Genomic DNA, 16,295 nt, shown 5'->3' with positions numbered 1-16,295 from the left:
AAACCCTGAGCATCACCAGGTATGGTCCTCTCTTACCCTTCCCCCATCACCACCAAAAAAAAAAAAAAGAAAAAAGAAAAAAGACAAGAAATATGCACAGGGATGGGCGATAGAAACATCAGGTTTTAGAATAAGTCATGGTAGAATGATAGCTAACTGCTGTATTTTAAAATCTATACAACCAATACTTACCTGAAAAGTTTAGTGGGATTCACTTTCTGAGTTTCAGATAACTCAGACTTTAAACATCCTTTAAAGGGTAAAAACTTGAATAAATGAGTGAATAAATGAGAAAGTCAGGGTTTAGGACATTGCAAAAAGAAAACTTTAGTGCATATGCTGCCTGAGCCTGTGGCTGCTTGTGCCCGCATGGCCGTGCACAGGTGGTGCCTGAGCCCATGTGTTGCCCGCATCTCCCTTCTTGAGATGTGCACTTTTATGCTTTCCTATCTAATGCTGGGATGTGTGTAGGGGCTCTCTCATTACTACACACAAGTAATGTTCTCTCTTGAGCACATTACTCTGTCTCTCTTACCCTCCACTCTCTCCCACTTTTCTCTTCCTCCTTCCCTTCTAAAAACTCTCCAAATAAAATCTGTTTAGTTCAAAAAAAAAAAAGAAAAAAGAAAAGAAAACTTTAATACACTGGAAGTTGGGAGGAACAGTGAGCATGAATTATATAGGAAGAAACAAAGGATAAACTTATTTTAATATCTCTTTGTATAGTTAAAAAAACCCTGCGTATTGAAGATAAGGTAAGAGTTCAACAGTTTTCATTCACTTCTAGGTAGAAATATCAATTTTTATACCCACAGATCAGTTCAATTATTACTCTTTTATCTCTTATCCTCCAGTAACACTAATTCATTTTACATGCTCTGATTTTCAGTGATAAAACTAGGTAAATTCAAGTTATTCTAACTATCATACTCTTTCATGCTAAAACTGCAGATGAAGTTTTCTTCACACTTACCATTCTTTGAAGTTGGCTGGTCTGTAATCTTCCTCTTTCGCCTAGATTTGTTTTCCATACAATGTCCAATTTTCCAATTACTGTAACTCCCTTAATGATGCCTGCTTTTTCTGCAAACTCCTTCTTGGGCTTTAGGCAGTACAAGTACTGGCGTGTATCCATTGGCTGCAGATATGTTCTGGACCCAAATGTAGTTATGCTGAGAGGGGTGGAGAGAAAAAGGGAAAGTCCTCTAGCATCTTGTGAAGGAAACACCATGGCTATAAATGGATTATTTGGATGGGAACTGAATGATTTATTATCTAAAATCTAGTTCAGAACATGTTGGTGATTCCAAAATAAAGGAAAAGGACTAAGCATATTTCAAAAAAATTTTTTTTCAGTTGCTAAGAAAAATCTTTAGGTTCTTTATGACAAAAAACAATAGTACATCCATCAATCATCTGAGAAAGGCAGAAAAGATTAGAATCTTAAAGTGGAGGGTAAATTGATAAGGGGAATCAACTGCATGGTGGTGGCTGGAAGGCAAACTTTCACTTTGCAGTACCAGAAATCAAACCCAGGGTCTCAAATATACAAAGTAGAGGCTGGAGTGGGTGGGACAGTTAACTTATGTGCAGCTGACTAGGGTTCAATCCCTGGCACCACATATGGTCCCCTGAGCCCAGTAGGAGCAATCCCTGGGCATAGAAGCAGGAATAAGCCTTTAGCATCACCCAAGTGTGGCACAAAACAAAACAAAACAAAATCAAATATACAAGACAGATACTCCATCCCTGACTTAGCCTTTGAAATTTTTAGTGGTGCTTACAGTATATACAAATGTCAAACTGTAGTGCTATAAAATGCACCTGACACCTATATACTGATTTCAAATCTATGTTAAACTCTAAAAAAACACCAGGGCCCCAAGAACCCTGTCCCCTTTATCTAAAATTACCTCCCCCAAAAGTTTAGAATAAAAAGAAACATCTATTTAAACAAGTCATTTAAAAAAATGAACTAAAAATGAAAATGAATGACATGTTTTCCTCAATGTTTTCCTCAGTGAGGGAGTGTATGGGAGGTTATGAACTTTTTGGTATCTAACCATCGTAATATGATAAAAAAAAAAGTAAATTAGGTTATTTTTTCAGCTTTTTCCTTCTTATTCACATTGTCAACCTTGGATTTGTTTATTTTTCCTCTTTTTTTTCTTTTGGCTTTTTGGGTCACACAGGCGATGCACAGGGGTTACTCCTGGCTCTGCACTCAGAAATTACCCCTGGTAGTGCTCAGGGGACCATATGGGATGCTGGGAATAGAACCCCGGTTGGCCGCATGCAAGGCAAACGCCCTCCCCACTGTGCTATCACTCCAGTCCCCTATTTTTCCTCTTTTACCTACAGAAAGAGATGGTTTTCACTTTATGTGTGTGTGTGTGTGTGTATGTGTGTGTGTGTGTGTGTGTGTGTGTGTGTGTGTGTGTATACATATATTTCTATGCCCAGATAAGAGACTACTGGAGAAAATATTTCTTTTAAAACTCATCCCACTAGAACATCTTGTTCATTGCTTTGATGCTTCAGTGTTAACATTTGCATGATAAGGGTGAGAGTCCATATTTACCCTGCTGAAACATTTTGAAAATTAAAAGAACAAGTGCTTTGACTGAACAAAATGTAAATGGCTAGTACTTTTATTTTTATATGGAGGACCATATAAAGAGGTGAGCACAAGAGTCATTCAGGGGCAATTAAATGATTCTGCATAATATATTAATGCAAGATAGATGCATGTCTGACAGATATATATACAATACAGAACAAGCCATCATGTAAACTATTGATTTTACTCCAAAAGTAACATGTAAATAATAAAGAACAGTGTGCATGGGAACTCCTTGCTGAGAAAACTGGTTTGCTTTTTGATTTGGAGGCCACACTTGGAGGTGTTCAAGGTTACTCCTGCAAGTACCCAGGGGACTACCTTTATGCAAAGCTCCATGCTCCAGACCATTAACCTCTCTCTCTAGCCCCAGAGATAAAATGTTTTCTAATAATTAAGCTCTAGAATGGAATGTACTGTACCTTTCAAAATATGAACAAATACTTCATAATTCATATTTACCATTTTCCAGCTTGGTTGACTGAATTTAATTCTGCTACATTGTACATTATTGATGGTTCCAATGAAACTTTCTCCATGAACATTGGTGAGGTTGTAATATTCTGAATCTGGGCTTCCAGAAACACTTCATCAGTCTGAAGATATGAAAAAAAATCCACCAAAGAGTGATAGTATTTACCAATATTTACCTTAAGAAAAATAGCTACATGAAAATATATATTAACCACAAATGTGATTAGTTCATGCCTGCAAATCAAAGTTGCCATAATTAATGTAAGAAATCTTCACCCTAACATAATTTAACGGGGCAAAGTCAAGTGTTAGTCAACTGATAAACATGTCAAACAATGGATGGGGGATAATGAGAATAGTTTTTGTATTAATATACACGAATATTTTTTAACTAGAATCCACTCAGAAATACCCCAATCTTCTAGTAAGTCATAAAAATGTTAAAATGTGATTCTGTGTGATGACTATATCTGTGCACCAATCAGTTCCACGATATTATTTTGCCTTCATTATAGACATTACAGCATAATACACTTCTATTATCACATTATTTCAATTTAAATATTTAGGGACCGCTATTATTATAAATAATCTAATTTTTTTGAGGCAGACAGGAAATCTGGGTCACACCTAGTAGTGTTCAAGGATTACTTGTCACTTCTGGAAAATTGAACTGGAGTTGGCTGCATGCAAGTTAAGTGCTATGACTCTGGCCCCAGGATTTAACTTTTTGGGGTTCGTTTGCTTTTGGGGCCACACCTGCTGGTGCCCAGGGCTTACTCCTGGATCTGCACTAAAGGATCACTCTTGGTGGGCGTGGAGGTCCATATGTGCTGCAGATTGAACCCGAGTCAACCTCATACAAGGCAAAACTGTACTATCACTTTGGTCCCTGTACATCTGTACTTTTATATAAACTTTTATTTCTTGACTATGCTAAACATCCTTTTAATACAATTTGATCATTATTTTTGTGTGAAAACAGTAGTCACTCCTTTAACCTGTTTTACTTTTCTTGTTCAGTTTACCTGCAGTGTACTGCAGTCCAAAAGTATTATGTACAATGAGGCATTTTGAGAAACAGAGCACATTTATGTAACTTTTATTATCAAAACTGTTCTATTTACGAAACATCGGCCATTCTGTGCTCGAGATCCACTAGGACCACACCCAGTAGTGCTAATGGGGTACCATGTAGTGCTGTAGATCATGATCATTCTGCATGATTGACAGGCATGTGTTCTTCCACTGGAGCTTTACTTAGCCTTATTTTTTCTCCACATTATTAGCTATAATTATTACTCTCTTATTATATCAAATTTAAAAACAAACTTTGTCATGTATGTATGTGAAAGTAGTATTTGGGATTCACTACCACCTAAAGTTGCAGGCATGCACTGGGGGTAATGTATCTCAGTAGATAAGGGGGCACTATGATTTTAATACAAATCTATATAAAACATTATATGCTGAGGGTATGCAAGATTCAGTCTGTTCAAAAGTTTCAAAGTAATATACAGAATCAAACAAAATAAACTATGACCAAATACTAATACTGGCATTGATAAACTTTTTAAATAAATGCCAAATCCAAGTAAAAGGACATACTTTGTAAAAAGATAATTTAACATATAATAAGCTAAAATAGATAGTCCTAGGCATGTGCTCAGATGAAAATAGAAATGCAATTATTTATCAGTTTATAACAACATGAGGGCATTATTTTGTTCCCTTTTTCTCAAAAAAAGTATATCCCATCAATCCATTGCTTTAAAAATAAAAAACCATACACCCACATTCCAATTAAAAAATTTAATTTTCTGCATAAATTTAAGAAGAGCTTAGACAGATAAAATGAAAGAAAAACAAGCAACATAATGGAAAATTAAGTTAGTTTGAACAGTTAGTACAAAGTAATTTGACATTTGAAAAATTACGGGGTTCAGTGTTAAGACAATGAGGCTATTACATGGATGTGTATTATAAATAAATGCTTAGTTTAAAGAGAAATTTGAAAATATGATTCTACCCAACTTGGGAAAAATTGATTTTCTTCTGACTACTGTTGCCAAAGTGCCATCTTTACACTTGACCTAGACTTGAAACTAAAACTGCTGTGCATTTAAAGATGAATTTCAAAGAGTTAGTTTATTCAAAGAACTTAAGTCCAGTAGGGCATTTTATTGCACAACGTTGAAATTCTAACAGGTCTCTCTTTAGAAAAACCTAAAAAACAATAATGTGAAAAGAACACTAAAATAAATAATTTCAATTTGACACTTTAGCCATTGATTTTTTGCTTTTTCTCACAATACTAGAGAATACAAAAAGTACAAATTATATACATTCTTTTGAAGCCAAATAGCTGGTATTCACAACTAACTTTTTTTTTCCACTATGTTTTATAGAGAGTTTAATTAGGCAGACAGTACAAAAGTGGTAAGAAAAGCATATAAATTTATAATAAAAAATCAAATTACCACAGAACTGAGGTCACTCTAATGGAAAAATAAAAAAAGAAAAATTAGAAAAATCAGAATTAAATGTTAAAGAAAAAGAACAACTAACTTTAAAATAAAATGCATTTCTGCATTTTTTTAATTAACTAAACAAGACAGCATTTTTAGTAAAACAAGAAGGTAAACAGAAAGCAACATGAAAATATGATAAATCATTTTTTTCTAAGAAGGTGAAACTGCTAAGGTTAAATGAACAGAGAAGAACATTATAGATAAATACTTAAACAGAAGCAAATATTCAAAGGTTACATCTGAAGGGAGAGAGGTCTGGCTCTGTAAGCTTTCTACGTACACTGTCATTCCACACAGATTCTTTAGAGTGGGCATATACTATGCCTTCAGAATAGACAGACTGTACAACTTCTCTGAAATTTATTGAATGGAGCCCCCCTTTTCAATGGTGATCAGAGTTGGATCATTCTCTAGGGCAGGGGTGTTGGATGTCCAGCCTGTGGACCATATAGTCTGGCCCTGGTACATAAAGGAACAAACACATAGGTTTCCTGGCTGCCCGAAGCTTGTCTGCCTGTATTGTATGGCTGCAAATGTAACAAATACCCAAATGGCCCTTGTCAGAAAATATGCTCCTCACCCTACGTCTACAATCTTCTTGAGTTTCCTAGTTGAGATCAACAGCAGACTGGAATTCTGGGCTAGATAAAATAATATTTCAAACAACTGTGCTCTCTTCTTGTTAATAGATTTTATAGTCTTTTCCTGTCTGTATTTCTAAAACTACTTATCAAGGGCCACCTCAATCATTCCATTTTTAGTTTTTCTTTTTATTAAACAGGGACCGCATTAAGGTAGTGTCTGCACCTGGGGTCACTCCTGACACAATCCAACTTGCATGGCTGGCGGTACTTGGGGGCCACTAGTCACACCCAGCAGTGGATGGACGTTACCAGGACTATACTGGTGGTGTCTGGGAGTTACACAGTGCAAACTTCGGGACTCGCACAAACTAGCATGTGCCCTACCGCTTGAACTCTCTCCCAGCCTAGCTACCTCTTTTATGAAACATACGTGGAAGTAATTTTCCAGCTATGTTTCCAGAGAAGTACTCAGTGTACATCCTTAGAGTGTAAGTATCCAGTGGAGAGATGCTTATGGTGTAAATATGTGGCAACAGTCTCCTCCACCAGTTCTTATTCTTCAGTATCTGGCATGGAACATACCCAGTAGCTGACTAAACTTTTGAATTCCGGGTTGGTGACATAGTTTAATGGGCTGAGCACACACTTTGCATGTAAGAACCCAGGTTCAAGGCCTGGGTTCAATCCTAGCACATCGTCCCCTGAGCACAGGAAGGAGCAATATCTCCCTCCCCACCCTCAACACAGAGCTGAAACTTCTTTTTTTTTTTTTTGCTTTTTGGGTCACACCCAGCGATGCTCAGGGGTTACTCCTGGTTTTGCACTCAGGAATTACTCCTGGCAGTGCTTGGGGGACCATATGGGATGCCGGGGATCGAACCCGGGTCAGCCGCGTGCAAGGCAAACGCCCTACCTGCTGTGCTATCGCTCCGGCCCCAGAGCTGAAACTTCTAAGTACCACCAGGTGTGGCCCCAAAAGAAAACAGAAAAGTGCTTGAACCCTAGCTTCTAATGTGACCCACCTTTAGGCAAGGGTTTCTTATTTAAGAAGACTACAATAAATTCTTTGTTAAATTTGTTTTCTGTCATTTATACATTGCTCTAATTATTAGAAACAGTACAATAATACATGTTTGAGGCAAAGTGGGGCCAATAATAGCTTTTGAGCAAGCACTAAGGCACAAAGCAGACCTACTATTACAATGGTTTACTAACACCACAATCTCCTTGAGTTTCCTAGTTGAGAGCAACAGGAAACTCTCATTCTACAGATTGAACAGTATTTATTTACCCAACAGGTTGATAGAAATATCTTAGAGACCCTAAACTCTATTTTTTCTCTCCTGCTTTAAAAGATATATTTTTTAAGAGTTCAGAATTTTACTGAGTTTTTTTTAGCTGAGGTGTGTTTGCAAAGTTTAGATTAAAAATTATGTCTGAAGGGCAGTAAACAAAAATGTTATTCTTAAAAACAGAATATTATATACAAAAGTAAAGCTTGAGAATGAATGTGGATGAATGAAAAATTAATTACTTTTTGGTGTGGTGGAATGGTGGGATTTTCCCCCCTTTGGGAGTGTATGTTATGAAATTGCTACCAATTAAAAAACTATTTGCAAATATTTATAAATATTAATATCATAAAACTTGAAAAGAATCTACCACATTAATATATGCCTCCTTAGGAGTCAATTATAGGGGGTAAAGATCTACTTACAGCCCCATTTATTTTAATTTTGTGACTTATTTCACAGACTAAATTACAGTATCCCCTCATACTGTGAACAAATCTTTTCCAAACACTAAAACAATTTAAAATTTACTGAGCTGAATAACTATAATATATCACTGCATCACTGTCATCCTGTTGCTCATCGATTTGCTCGAGCAGGCACCAGTAACGTCTCCATTGTGAGACTTGTTACTGTTTTTGGCATATCGAATACGCCACGGGTAGCTTGCCAGGCTCTGCCGTGCGGGTGAGATACTCTTGGGAGCTTGCCGAGCTCTCCTCAGTAACAAATACAAAAAGAGTGATAAATGTGGTATTTCAACACCCTCACCACTCATCAAATAAACATCAACTCTTTAATCATCTAGAAATCATCTTGATGAGATTATATCCTTCCAACAAATACATATGCTTCTCACATGTACTCAATATTCCACATGCATCTGCAACTCTGCTTGGAATGCTTTTATTCTCTGACATTTGGATATTTTCAATATCCATTCCTTACAGATTCAGCTCCAATTCTTCTCTTCCAAGAACTTTCTTCACACTACTCTAAAATCTCATCTTCAGAGTACCTACAAGCACATCTTTTCATAGCATTCTTTTTAGACTCACCATATAGTATGTAATTTTGTTATTTTTAAAAACTTTTCCCTTTTCTTCCAATGACCTTTGGCTTGTTCATGTGCCTCATTTTAAACATCATACTAATTCCAGATGTAGTACAAAGTTTGTTGTACAAAGTTTTACAAAGTAAAAGCTCAGATTCTGAAGGTAAAATACATCAAATTTAACATGTGATTGATAATTTCTGATAACTGTTTGATAGTAGAATAATAAATAGGTAATTTTCATTATGAAAGACTGTATTTGAGTATTTTTGTATTTAAGTATCACTATAAAACACAAGACTTAGGTGTTATCAAACTCACCATGAAATCTGTTATGTTTGAAATTCAGAAGTCAGGATAAAGTAAAATTTTGTAAAATAAAAATTCAAGAAACAATGTTCCTTACATAAAAAATTTTATTTTATCTCTTATTAGCACAGAAAACAGATAACCCTGTATTTAAAAAATTATTTTTCTGCAAATTCTTGCCAAACTTGTTTGTCCCAAGAAACATTTCAAATTCTTCACTAAACTCAGTAATCCAAATTCCAGCTAGTACACTAATTTCTGACAAAAAAAAATTTAATGTGCTGAGTTTTATTTGTCAATATTTTCCTATATGAATATCGAATATTTTTGTGGGGTTAAGGTTAGCAATTCAGCATTTTTTGTGATAAGACTACACTGCAAATAGTCACCAGATATTTTTAGATGGTAAAACAATTACATGTGTTTATAGGACAATCATTTAATGAAAGGGAGTGAATGCCTCACAAAATTAACACAGAATAAAAAATCAAAGTATACTGACTCCACATAATTGAGAACAGCTGATTAAAGAGAGCTACAATGAAACTATTCACTTTGATTAGACCTTATATTCATTTTTCATAAAGCAATTCAAAGCTCTATCACCAACTTATTTCAGTATGAAAAAGAAATATAATGCATCAGAATTTTAGTCAAATAAGATTTTATCTAAAATCTCATTAAGTATTCAAGACTTACCTCTGCATTGTAAAATTTGGTTTTCACATCCAGTGGTTTGAGAACCTAGTTGAATAAAGTTTGTCAATCAGAGAAGAGACTTATCATCTGACCAATTATTTTTATTTTATTCTTTCAACTCATAAGCTTAAATTTGCCAATGGCATTTCCACAATTTTAATTATAAGACTCTCCCAATGTGTGTATGTTACTATTGCAAAATCAGAGAGAGAGAAAAATGTATTAATTAAAAAAAGGCAACCTTAATGTCTTTTTTTTTTTTTTTGCCTTTTGGGTCACACCCGGCGATGCACAGGGGTTACTCCTGGCTCATGCACTCAGGAATTACTCCTGGCGGTGCTTGGGGAACCATATGGGGTGCTGGGAATCAAAACTGGGTTGGCCGAGTGCAAGGCAAACGCCCTACCCGCTGTGCTATCGATCCAGCCCTGCAACCTTAATGTCTTGATGAGTTTAGTGAATGTTTACTTCAATTTGCTAAACTAAATATATAAATTTTCTATATTTTTCAATATGTGTATTTCACAAAAAAATGGCTTTTCAAAGTAATTGAAAAACCTTTTACTTATTCTTTTAAAAGGTTGGCAGTGGGGAGAGAAAATTCAGCAGATGACAGGGCACTTGTCTTGCATACTGCTGACCTGGGCTTGCTCTCCAGCACACCAGGTAGTCTCCAGAATCTTGCCAGGAATGAACTCTGAACACAGAGTCAGGAGTAAATTCTGAGTAAGCTTGTAAACCCTGACCACCACTGGGGGTGGTTCCAAAACAAAAGGATTGCAAAATCTTAAACAAATAAGAGATATAGCAAAGCAAAAATAATTTTTTTCTTTCCCTATTGATAATGCCGTATCTTCCACTTACAGAGGAATAAAAAGGAATATAGACTATATATATGTATATATACATACATATATATTATGCATACAAACATACATACACACTATATATATATATAATACATATGTATACCCGAAGCAATAAGACGGTGGGTAGGACTTTGCTTTGAGTACGTAGCCAACCTGCTTTAGTCCCTGGCATCCCATATGATCCCCCTGAATACTGCTAGAAGTGATCCCTGTGCACAGAGCCAGAATAAACTGCGGGCACAATGGGGTGTCCCATCCCCTGGCCAATATACCATCATACACAGGTGCCACCCCATCCCCCGCCAATATCATCATACACAGAACTATATTTAGATAAATACATGATAATCTCATCTCCCCACCCGCATACCTATTTTATGTGTTAAACCAGTAACTTTTTAGCTATTTTAGACAATGTACTTTGAAAACTGTGACCTAAATACAATCCTCACTACAATCCCTGTAACTCAGGAAGCCTGGAACAAATAAATAATTTATAAATATTTGTTTAGAAATCTAATAATAATAATTAAACTTATTTTAATCTAAACTTTACATTCATTCCTTCTTTTAGGCTATGTGTCAACAATAAAACAAACATTTTCTGCTAAAAAGCTTCGAATTTCAATACAGAAACATTATCCTGGCAATTTGTTGCTAATTACATGACAAAACAAAAATAACACAGTATTTGCTTTATTTGTAGCCTGATTTCCATGCAGATAAAGGAGAAAAGCTTTACACTTTTCAGTGGGTGTGTGGTACAGGAGATATCCAAAAGTAATTTACCACTATCACATTCATTACCTGAAATTTGAAGAATTTTCTAAAGTACATTTTTTCTCCACCCTGAGTTGTATAACTCACTGCACACACCAAGCTGAAATAGAAAGATGTCTTAATGATTTGGGATCATTTTAAATTATGTTTCTTAATAGTAATCCAATATATCTCAATCTTATAAACAAATTTGGAAAATAGTTATGCCATTGATGTAAAAATATAGCCAAATGAGCCTGAATCAGAGAATAAAGTTCCAGTATATACACAATGTAATTACAAAAATAAGAGCCAAAGAGATAGTACAGGGGTTAAGGCGCTTGCCTTGCATTTGGCTGAACTCCAGCACATAGCTGGGAGCACCTCCCAACCACTGCTCTCCCCTAAATAGTCAAAAACTCGAATTAGTAAAATGAGAAAAATATTTGGGAGCAGGAAGCCAGGAAACTTTTCTTTCAACAAGCAAAATATATTTCAAAATAATTCCTTGGATAAATAATTTCATATGAGAAATAGGTTCATATAAATTAGAGGGAAGAAAATTCAGAATGTTGACTTGCTGGAGAGAGGAACTCAGAGACCCCGTATATGGTGCCAGAGAGACTGAAGCAGGGTCAGTGAGAGGCAAGGCAAGTGCCTTAAATCCTGCAGAATCTCTCAGGCTCAGAATGGAGGTGGTTTTTGCTTTTTTGTGGCTCCTCAGTGTTGCTAAAGGCCATACAATGTACCCAGTGTTCACACAGGCAGATGTTCCAGTCCTCTGAGCAATCTCTCAAGCTCTGGGAGGTGGCTTTTTAAACATAAGTGCAAAAATTAAAAAAAAAAAGTAAACTATAAGCTTAATATATCAAAAACACTGAAGCTAAATTAAAAAGTTAACAAACTGGGATAAAATACTTGTAAAATGTAAAGAAAAAAACTGATTTGATTCTTAAAGATGCTTGTAAGTCAATACACATAACATTAGCATCTGACTCAAAATTGAAGGAAGGATTATACAGACAAATCATAGTACCATAACTGGCTAAAAAAAATGTGGAAAAGTTCAGCCTCACAAGCAGTTTAATTAAGGTGAGAAAAGATTTCTCTGTCTTATGAATTTTGGCAAAAGCTTTTTTCCTTATAAATACTCATTGATTTATTTTATTTCTACATCTTCCTCTTCCCCTTTTCTTCCCCTGTATTTGCTGCTGTGACAAAAGGGAACACACTTCTGGAAGAGAGAGAGATCACTGAGGCTCGACACTTAGCTATGGTGTCCCAGAGATCACAAAAGATCTCAGGAGAGCCAGTGCCACCCTGGTGGTAGTTGGTCTGTGGGACAGGTGCTGAGGACTGGATCTGAGGTCTCACATCTACAAGCCAGGCACTCCATCAGTTAGCTATCTCAAACCTCCCATTAGCAAATATTTTTTTGTTATGTGGTATCAGGGTTGGTTAGAGTACAGAGAAACTGATACTTTTTACATTTCTAGCAGTTAACAGAAATTAAAAAAATTTTTTTCACTAAGAGAATCTTAAAAATATTTAAAGAAATAGTTCTAATAGCTATAATCTGGAAATAATGTAAGTATCCAAGAAGAAATAAGGGGAAAAAGAAACTGGCATGTATATGTATATATATATATATACATATATATATATACATATATATACACACACACACACACACACACACACTGGAATATGACTTGGCTATAAGAAAAGATAAAATCATGTAGTTTGCTGTTATGTGGATGCAATTAGAGGGTATTAGGCTGAGTGAAGTTAGTCAGAAGAGGCGCAGACACAGAATGATCTCTCCTATGTGCAATATTACATAGCACAGAGGTAACAAATGGTCAAAGGCAACAGAACCCACAAATTTGTCTAGAAAACTGAGCAGTGGGTGAAAAGGTGCCCCTGAGAGGACCCATGGAGGGAAGCGAACACTCTGGTCAAGGGTATGCTATTCGAGTGTTGTATGCATGAAACCCTTTCATGAATCATGATGCCTCAAACCAAGAAAAGTATTTATCTAGGGATGTGGCTTAGTGGTACAGTGTGTGTTTCAGATGTGTGAGAGACTGCGGGTGTGATACCCAACACTGAAAAAACCAACTGTTTCATGCTTCTTTAGTAAACACTTTAATTTAAGGAAATATTAAGCTCTTCTCTTATATGTAACAGTGTAAAAACAGAAATAGCGTAAAGTCAAGCAACAGAATAAATAAAATCCATGGTCTAGGGGTCCAAAGGATGTAGCTCAGCGACAGAGCACTACCCTGCAGGCAGCTCTTGAATCTGAAACTACAGCCAACCCCACATGCCAGGTGCCTTCCCCACATTGCTGCCTGTGATCTTGGGACATAACAGTGTGGGATCTTGGGTGCATTGCAACCAGATGTGTGGAAGCACTGCAACTACAGTGTATGACTCCCAGCAAACAACAGAACCAAACGTATTTGACTGCCCTGGTCACTGCAACAGTATCAACAAAGGGAAGGAATAGGAAATATTTTTTCAATTAAAAAAGAAGAAAGATAACAGTGTATGATTCAATGGTTTACAAAATAGATCATTTCGGGCTGCAAATGTGGCTCCGAGAAAAAACATATGCCTTGTATCATACACTGGCCTAAGCCTTGGGGCTGGGGGACTGGGAGGGGTGGTAATGAGAGGGGGAGGGAAGGAATTCAAGTGAGAAAATGTCCTCTGATCTTTAAAAATAGAAAAGAAGCAAGCCAGAGAGACTGTTCAATAGCCCCAGTGCCTGCTTTGCTGGGTTCAGACCTGAAACCAAATATTTCCCTGAGCATTGCCAGGAGTGAGTCCCAAGCACAGAGCTGAGAGCAGCCCTGAAGCAACACTGGTTGTGGCCCAAAAGCAAAAAGCAAAATAAAATAAAATAATAAAAAGATAAAAAATTTTGTGAAATATACAATTATTTATGTAATCTGAAAACATACAAAAACTTGTAAAGAAATATATCTTTCAAAGAAATTTGTTGGCACTATTATAGGTAACTTAATTTCTTCTTTACATTTAAGTCAAATACTAAAGATAAAGACTGGACCAAAATAAAACATCTACTCTCCAAACGCTAACAGTAGGAAGCGAGTCCAAGTTTTGAAGCTAGATTTTCATCTGAAAATCATTTCTTCAATATGCTAATATATACCAATATTTACTAGCTATTTAATATTTAATCCTCATTTTCTGCAAAATAGGGATTTTACAAATTTACTCTCTTTAATTTTTATTAAATCTTACATTTTTATAGGGGCCATAATCTAGCAGTACTGGGGAGTGAGGTTGGGACCTCTCCAGGTAATACTCAGCCTGGTGGGTCAGTGCTGGAGGCTACAGGGCTATACCCTCACGGGTCAAGTGGTGTAAAGATCAAATCTGGGTGTGTGCCATGCCAGGCATGGGCTCCGTGCCCCGCAGAAATACTGACTACTGCTCTTGGCTCAGCCTGGAGATAGAGGAGACTTCTTGCCACTCAGCCTTGGAAGGGGAGAGAGGCATTCAGTGAATAATAAGTGCTAAAGACATAAAAAGTGATAAGATGTGGGTGCTACAGAATACTCAAAAAGGGAGATTTATTCTAGTTTAGGATGTCAAGAAAGCCACTGGGACAAATCATGCTGAATCTGAGATGCAAAGAGGGAAAAGCAGAAGAAAAAAACCACACAGGCATTCCTTTATAAGGGAGGAAAACAGCTTAATGCTCTGAACTAGAGTGCAGTGATGGAAGGATGGAAGAGTGACTGAAAGTGAGAACTAGAGTGATTGATAACGAAAGCCTTATATACAAAGTCAGAATTTCCTAAGAAAAGTGGAGGCCTTTGAGGAATTAAGGGGTTAATACAAAATCATGCAGTAAAGTTCAAGTATAAGTTCAAGTATAAACTCAAAAAAATATGACGATTAAATTCAAAATTCATATCAACCACATAATACAGGTATTTTTAAATGCCAGTAAGGGTTAGAGAGAGAGTGTACTGGGATTAAGGTGTTTGACTTACTGAGCCTGGTTTTATCCCAGCACCCTATATAATGTTTAGAACGCTACCAAGAGTGGCCCCTGAGCACAGAGTTAAGAGTAGTCCCTGAGTACGCCAGATGTGGCTCCCAATGGCTATCCCCCCAAACAAACAAAAAAATGCCTATAAGAACTCATCACAAAGAGGTATGTCGACACTGGTGATGGGCTTGGTGATGAAACACTCACTGTATGTCAAAAACACAACTATGAACGACTTTGCAATTCAAATTTTAAAAAGCTTATCACCAAAATGAACTGATTAAATAATAGGCATTATATGCTTTAATACATCAGTGAAGACCACCGGGACCTAGCTATAGCCATGCTCGAGGCCCCTCTCCACATGTTCGGACAGGCCTCACGCATGAAGGTACCGGCAAGGAACCCAGGTGTGTGTAATTCCTTCAACAGTCAGCACCCAGAGACTTAAAAGCAAGCTCCCAGAAGAGAGCAATGCAGAGAGTCTCTTGCCCGCATGCTTGGTTGTCTTCCCCGGGGCCCCTCGGAGGGGATGGGCTCCAGCTTCCCTCCCCACCCCGAGCAGAGCTCCCAGCGGCCGAAGACCACCGGAAACTAGCTACAGCCATGCTCAAGGCCCCTCTCCACACGTTTGGACAGGCCTCACACATGAAGGTACTGGCAGAGGAACCTAGGTGAGTGTAATCCCATCAACGGTCAGTACCCAGAGACTTAAAAGCAAGCTCCCAGAAGCGATCTCTTGTAGCCTACTTCTCCCTCTGGGAGAAACCGGCAAGCTTCTGAGAGTTTCCTGCCCACATGGGACAGCCTTGCAAGCTTCCCATGGTGTATTCATATGCTAAATCGAGTAATAAGCTGGATCTCATTCCCCTGACCCTGAAAGAGCCTCCAGTGTGACATCATTGGGAGGGTCCAGTCGAGAGAGACTTCTAAGATCTCAGGGAAAGGACGAATGGAGAGGTTACTGAGCCTGCTCGAGAAATCAACGATTAACGGGGATTTCGTGATTCGTGATATGCTTTAATAACAAATACTTCAAGATAAAAAGTTAAGAGTAAATCTGCTGAAAAATTT

At 37.0% G+C, this 16,295-nt stretch overlaps 1 protein-coding gene across 4 annotated transcripts in view; it reads right to left on the bottom strand.

Annotated features, from left to right (window-relative positions):
• TRAPPC13 (trafficking protein particle complex subunit 13) overlaps positions 1-16,295 on the bottom strand; it is a 45,191-nt gene that overhangs the window by 6,164 nt on the left and 22,732 nt on the right. For 2 of the 4 annotated variants that reach the window (XM_004608482.3, XM_004608483.2), the window contains exons 6-10: positions 11,240-11,312; positions 9,564-9,608; positions 5,575-5,592; positions 3,083-3,216; positions 974-1,172 (exon numbers count right to left, since the gene is read on the bottom strand). In XM_004608482.3, coding sequence (XP_004608539.2) covers positions 974-1,172; positions 3,083-3,216; positions 5,575-5,592; positions 9,564-9,608; positions 11,240-11,312 — 469 coding nt within the window. The remainder of the gene's footprint in view (positions 1-973; positions 1,173-3,082; positions 3,217-5,574; positions 5,593-9,563; positions 9,609-11,239; positions 11,313-16,295) is intronic. The other 2 variants (XM_004608484.3, XM_055123641.1) reach the window with 1 other exon arrangement.

This window comes from Sorex araneus, chromosome 1, assembly GCF_027595985.1.
Source record: "Sorex araneus isolate mSorAra2 chromosome 1, mSorAra2.pri, whole genome shotgun sequence".
Lineage (NCBI taxonomy): Eukaryota > Metazoa > Chordata > Mammalia > Eulipotyphla > Soricidae > Sorex > Sorex araneus.
This window is presented reverse-complemented; position numbering and strand designations above follow the sequence as displayed.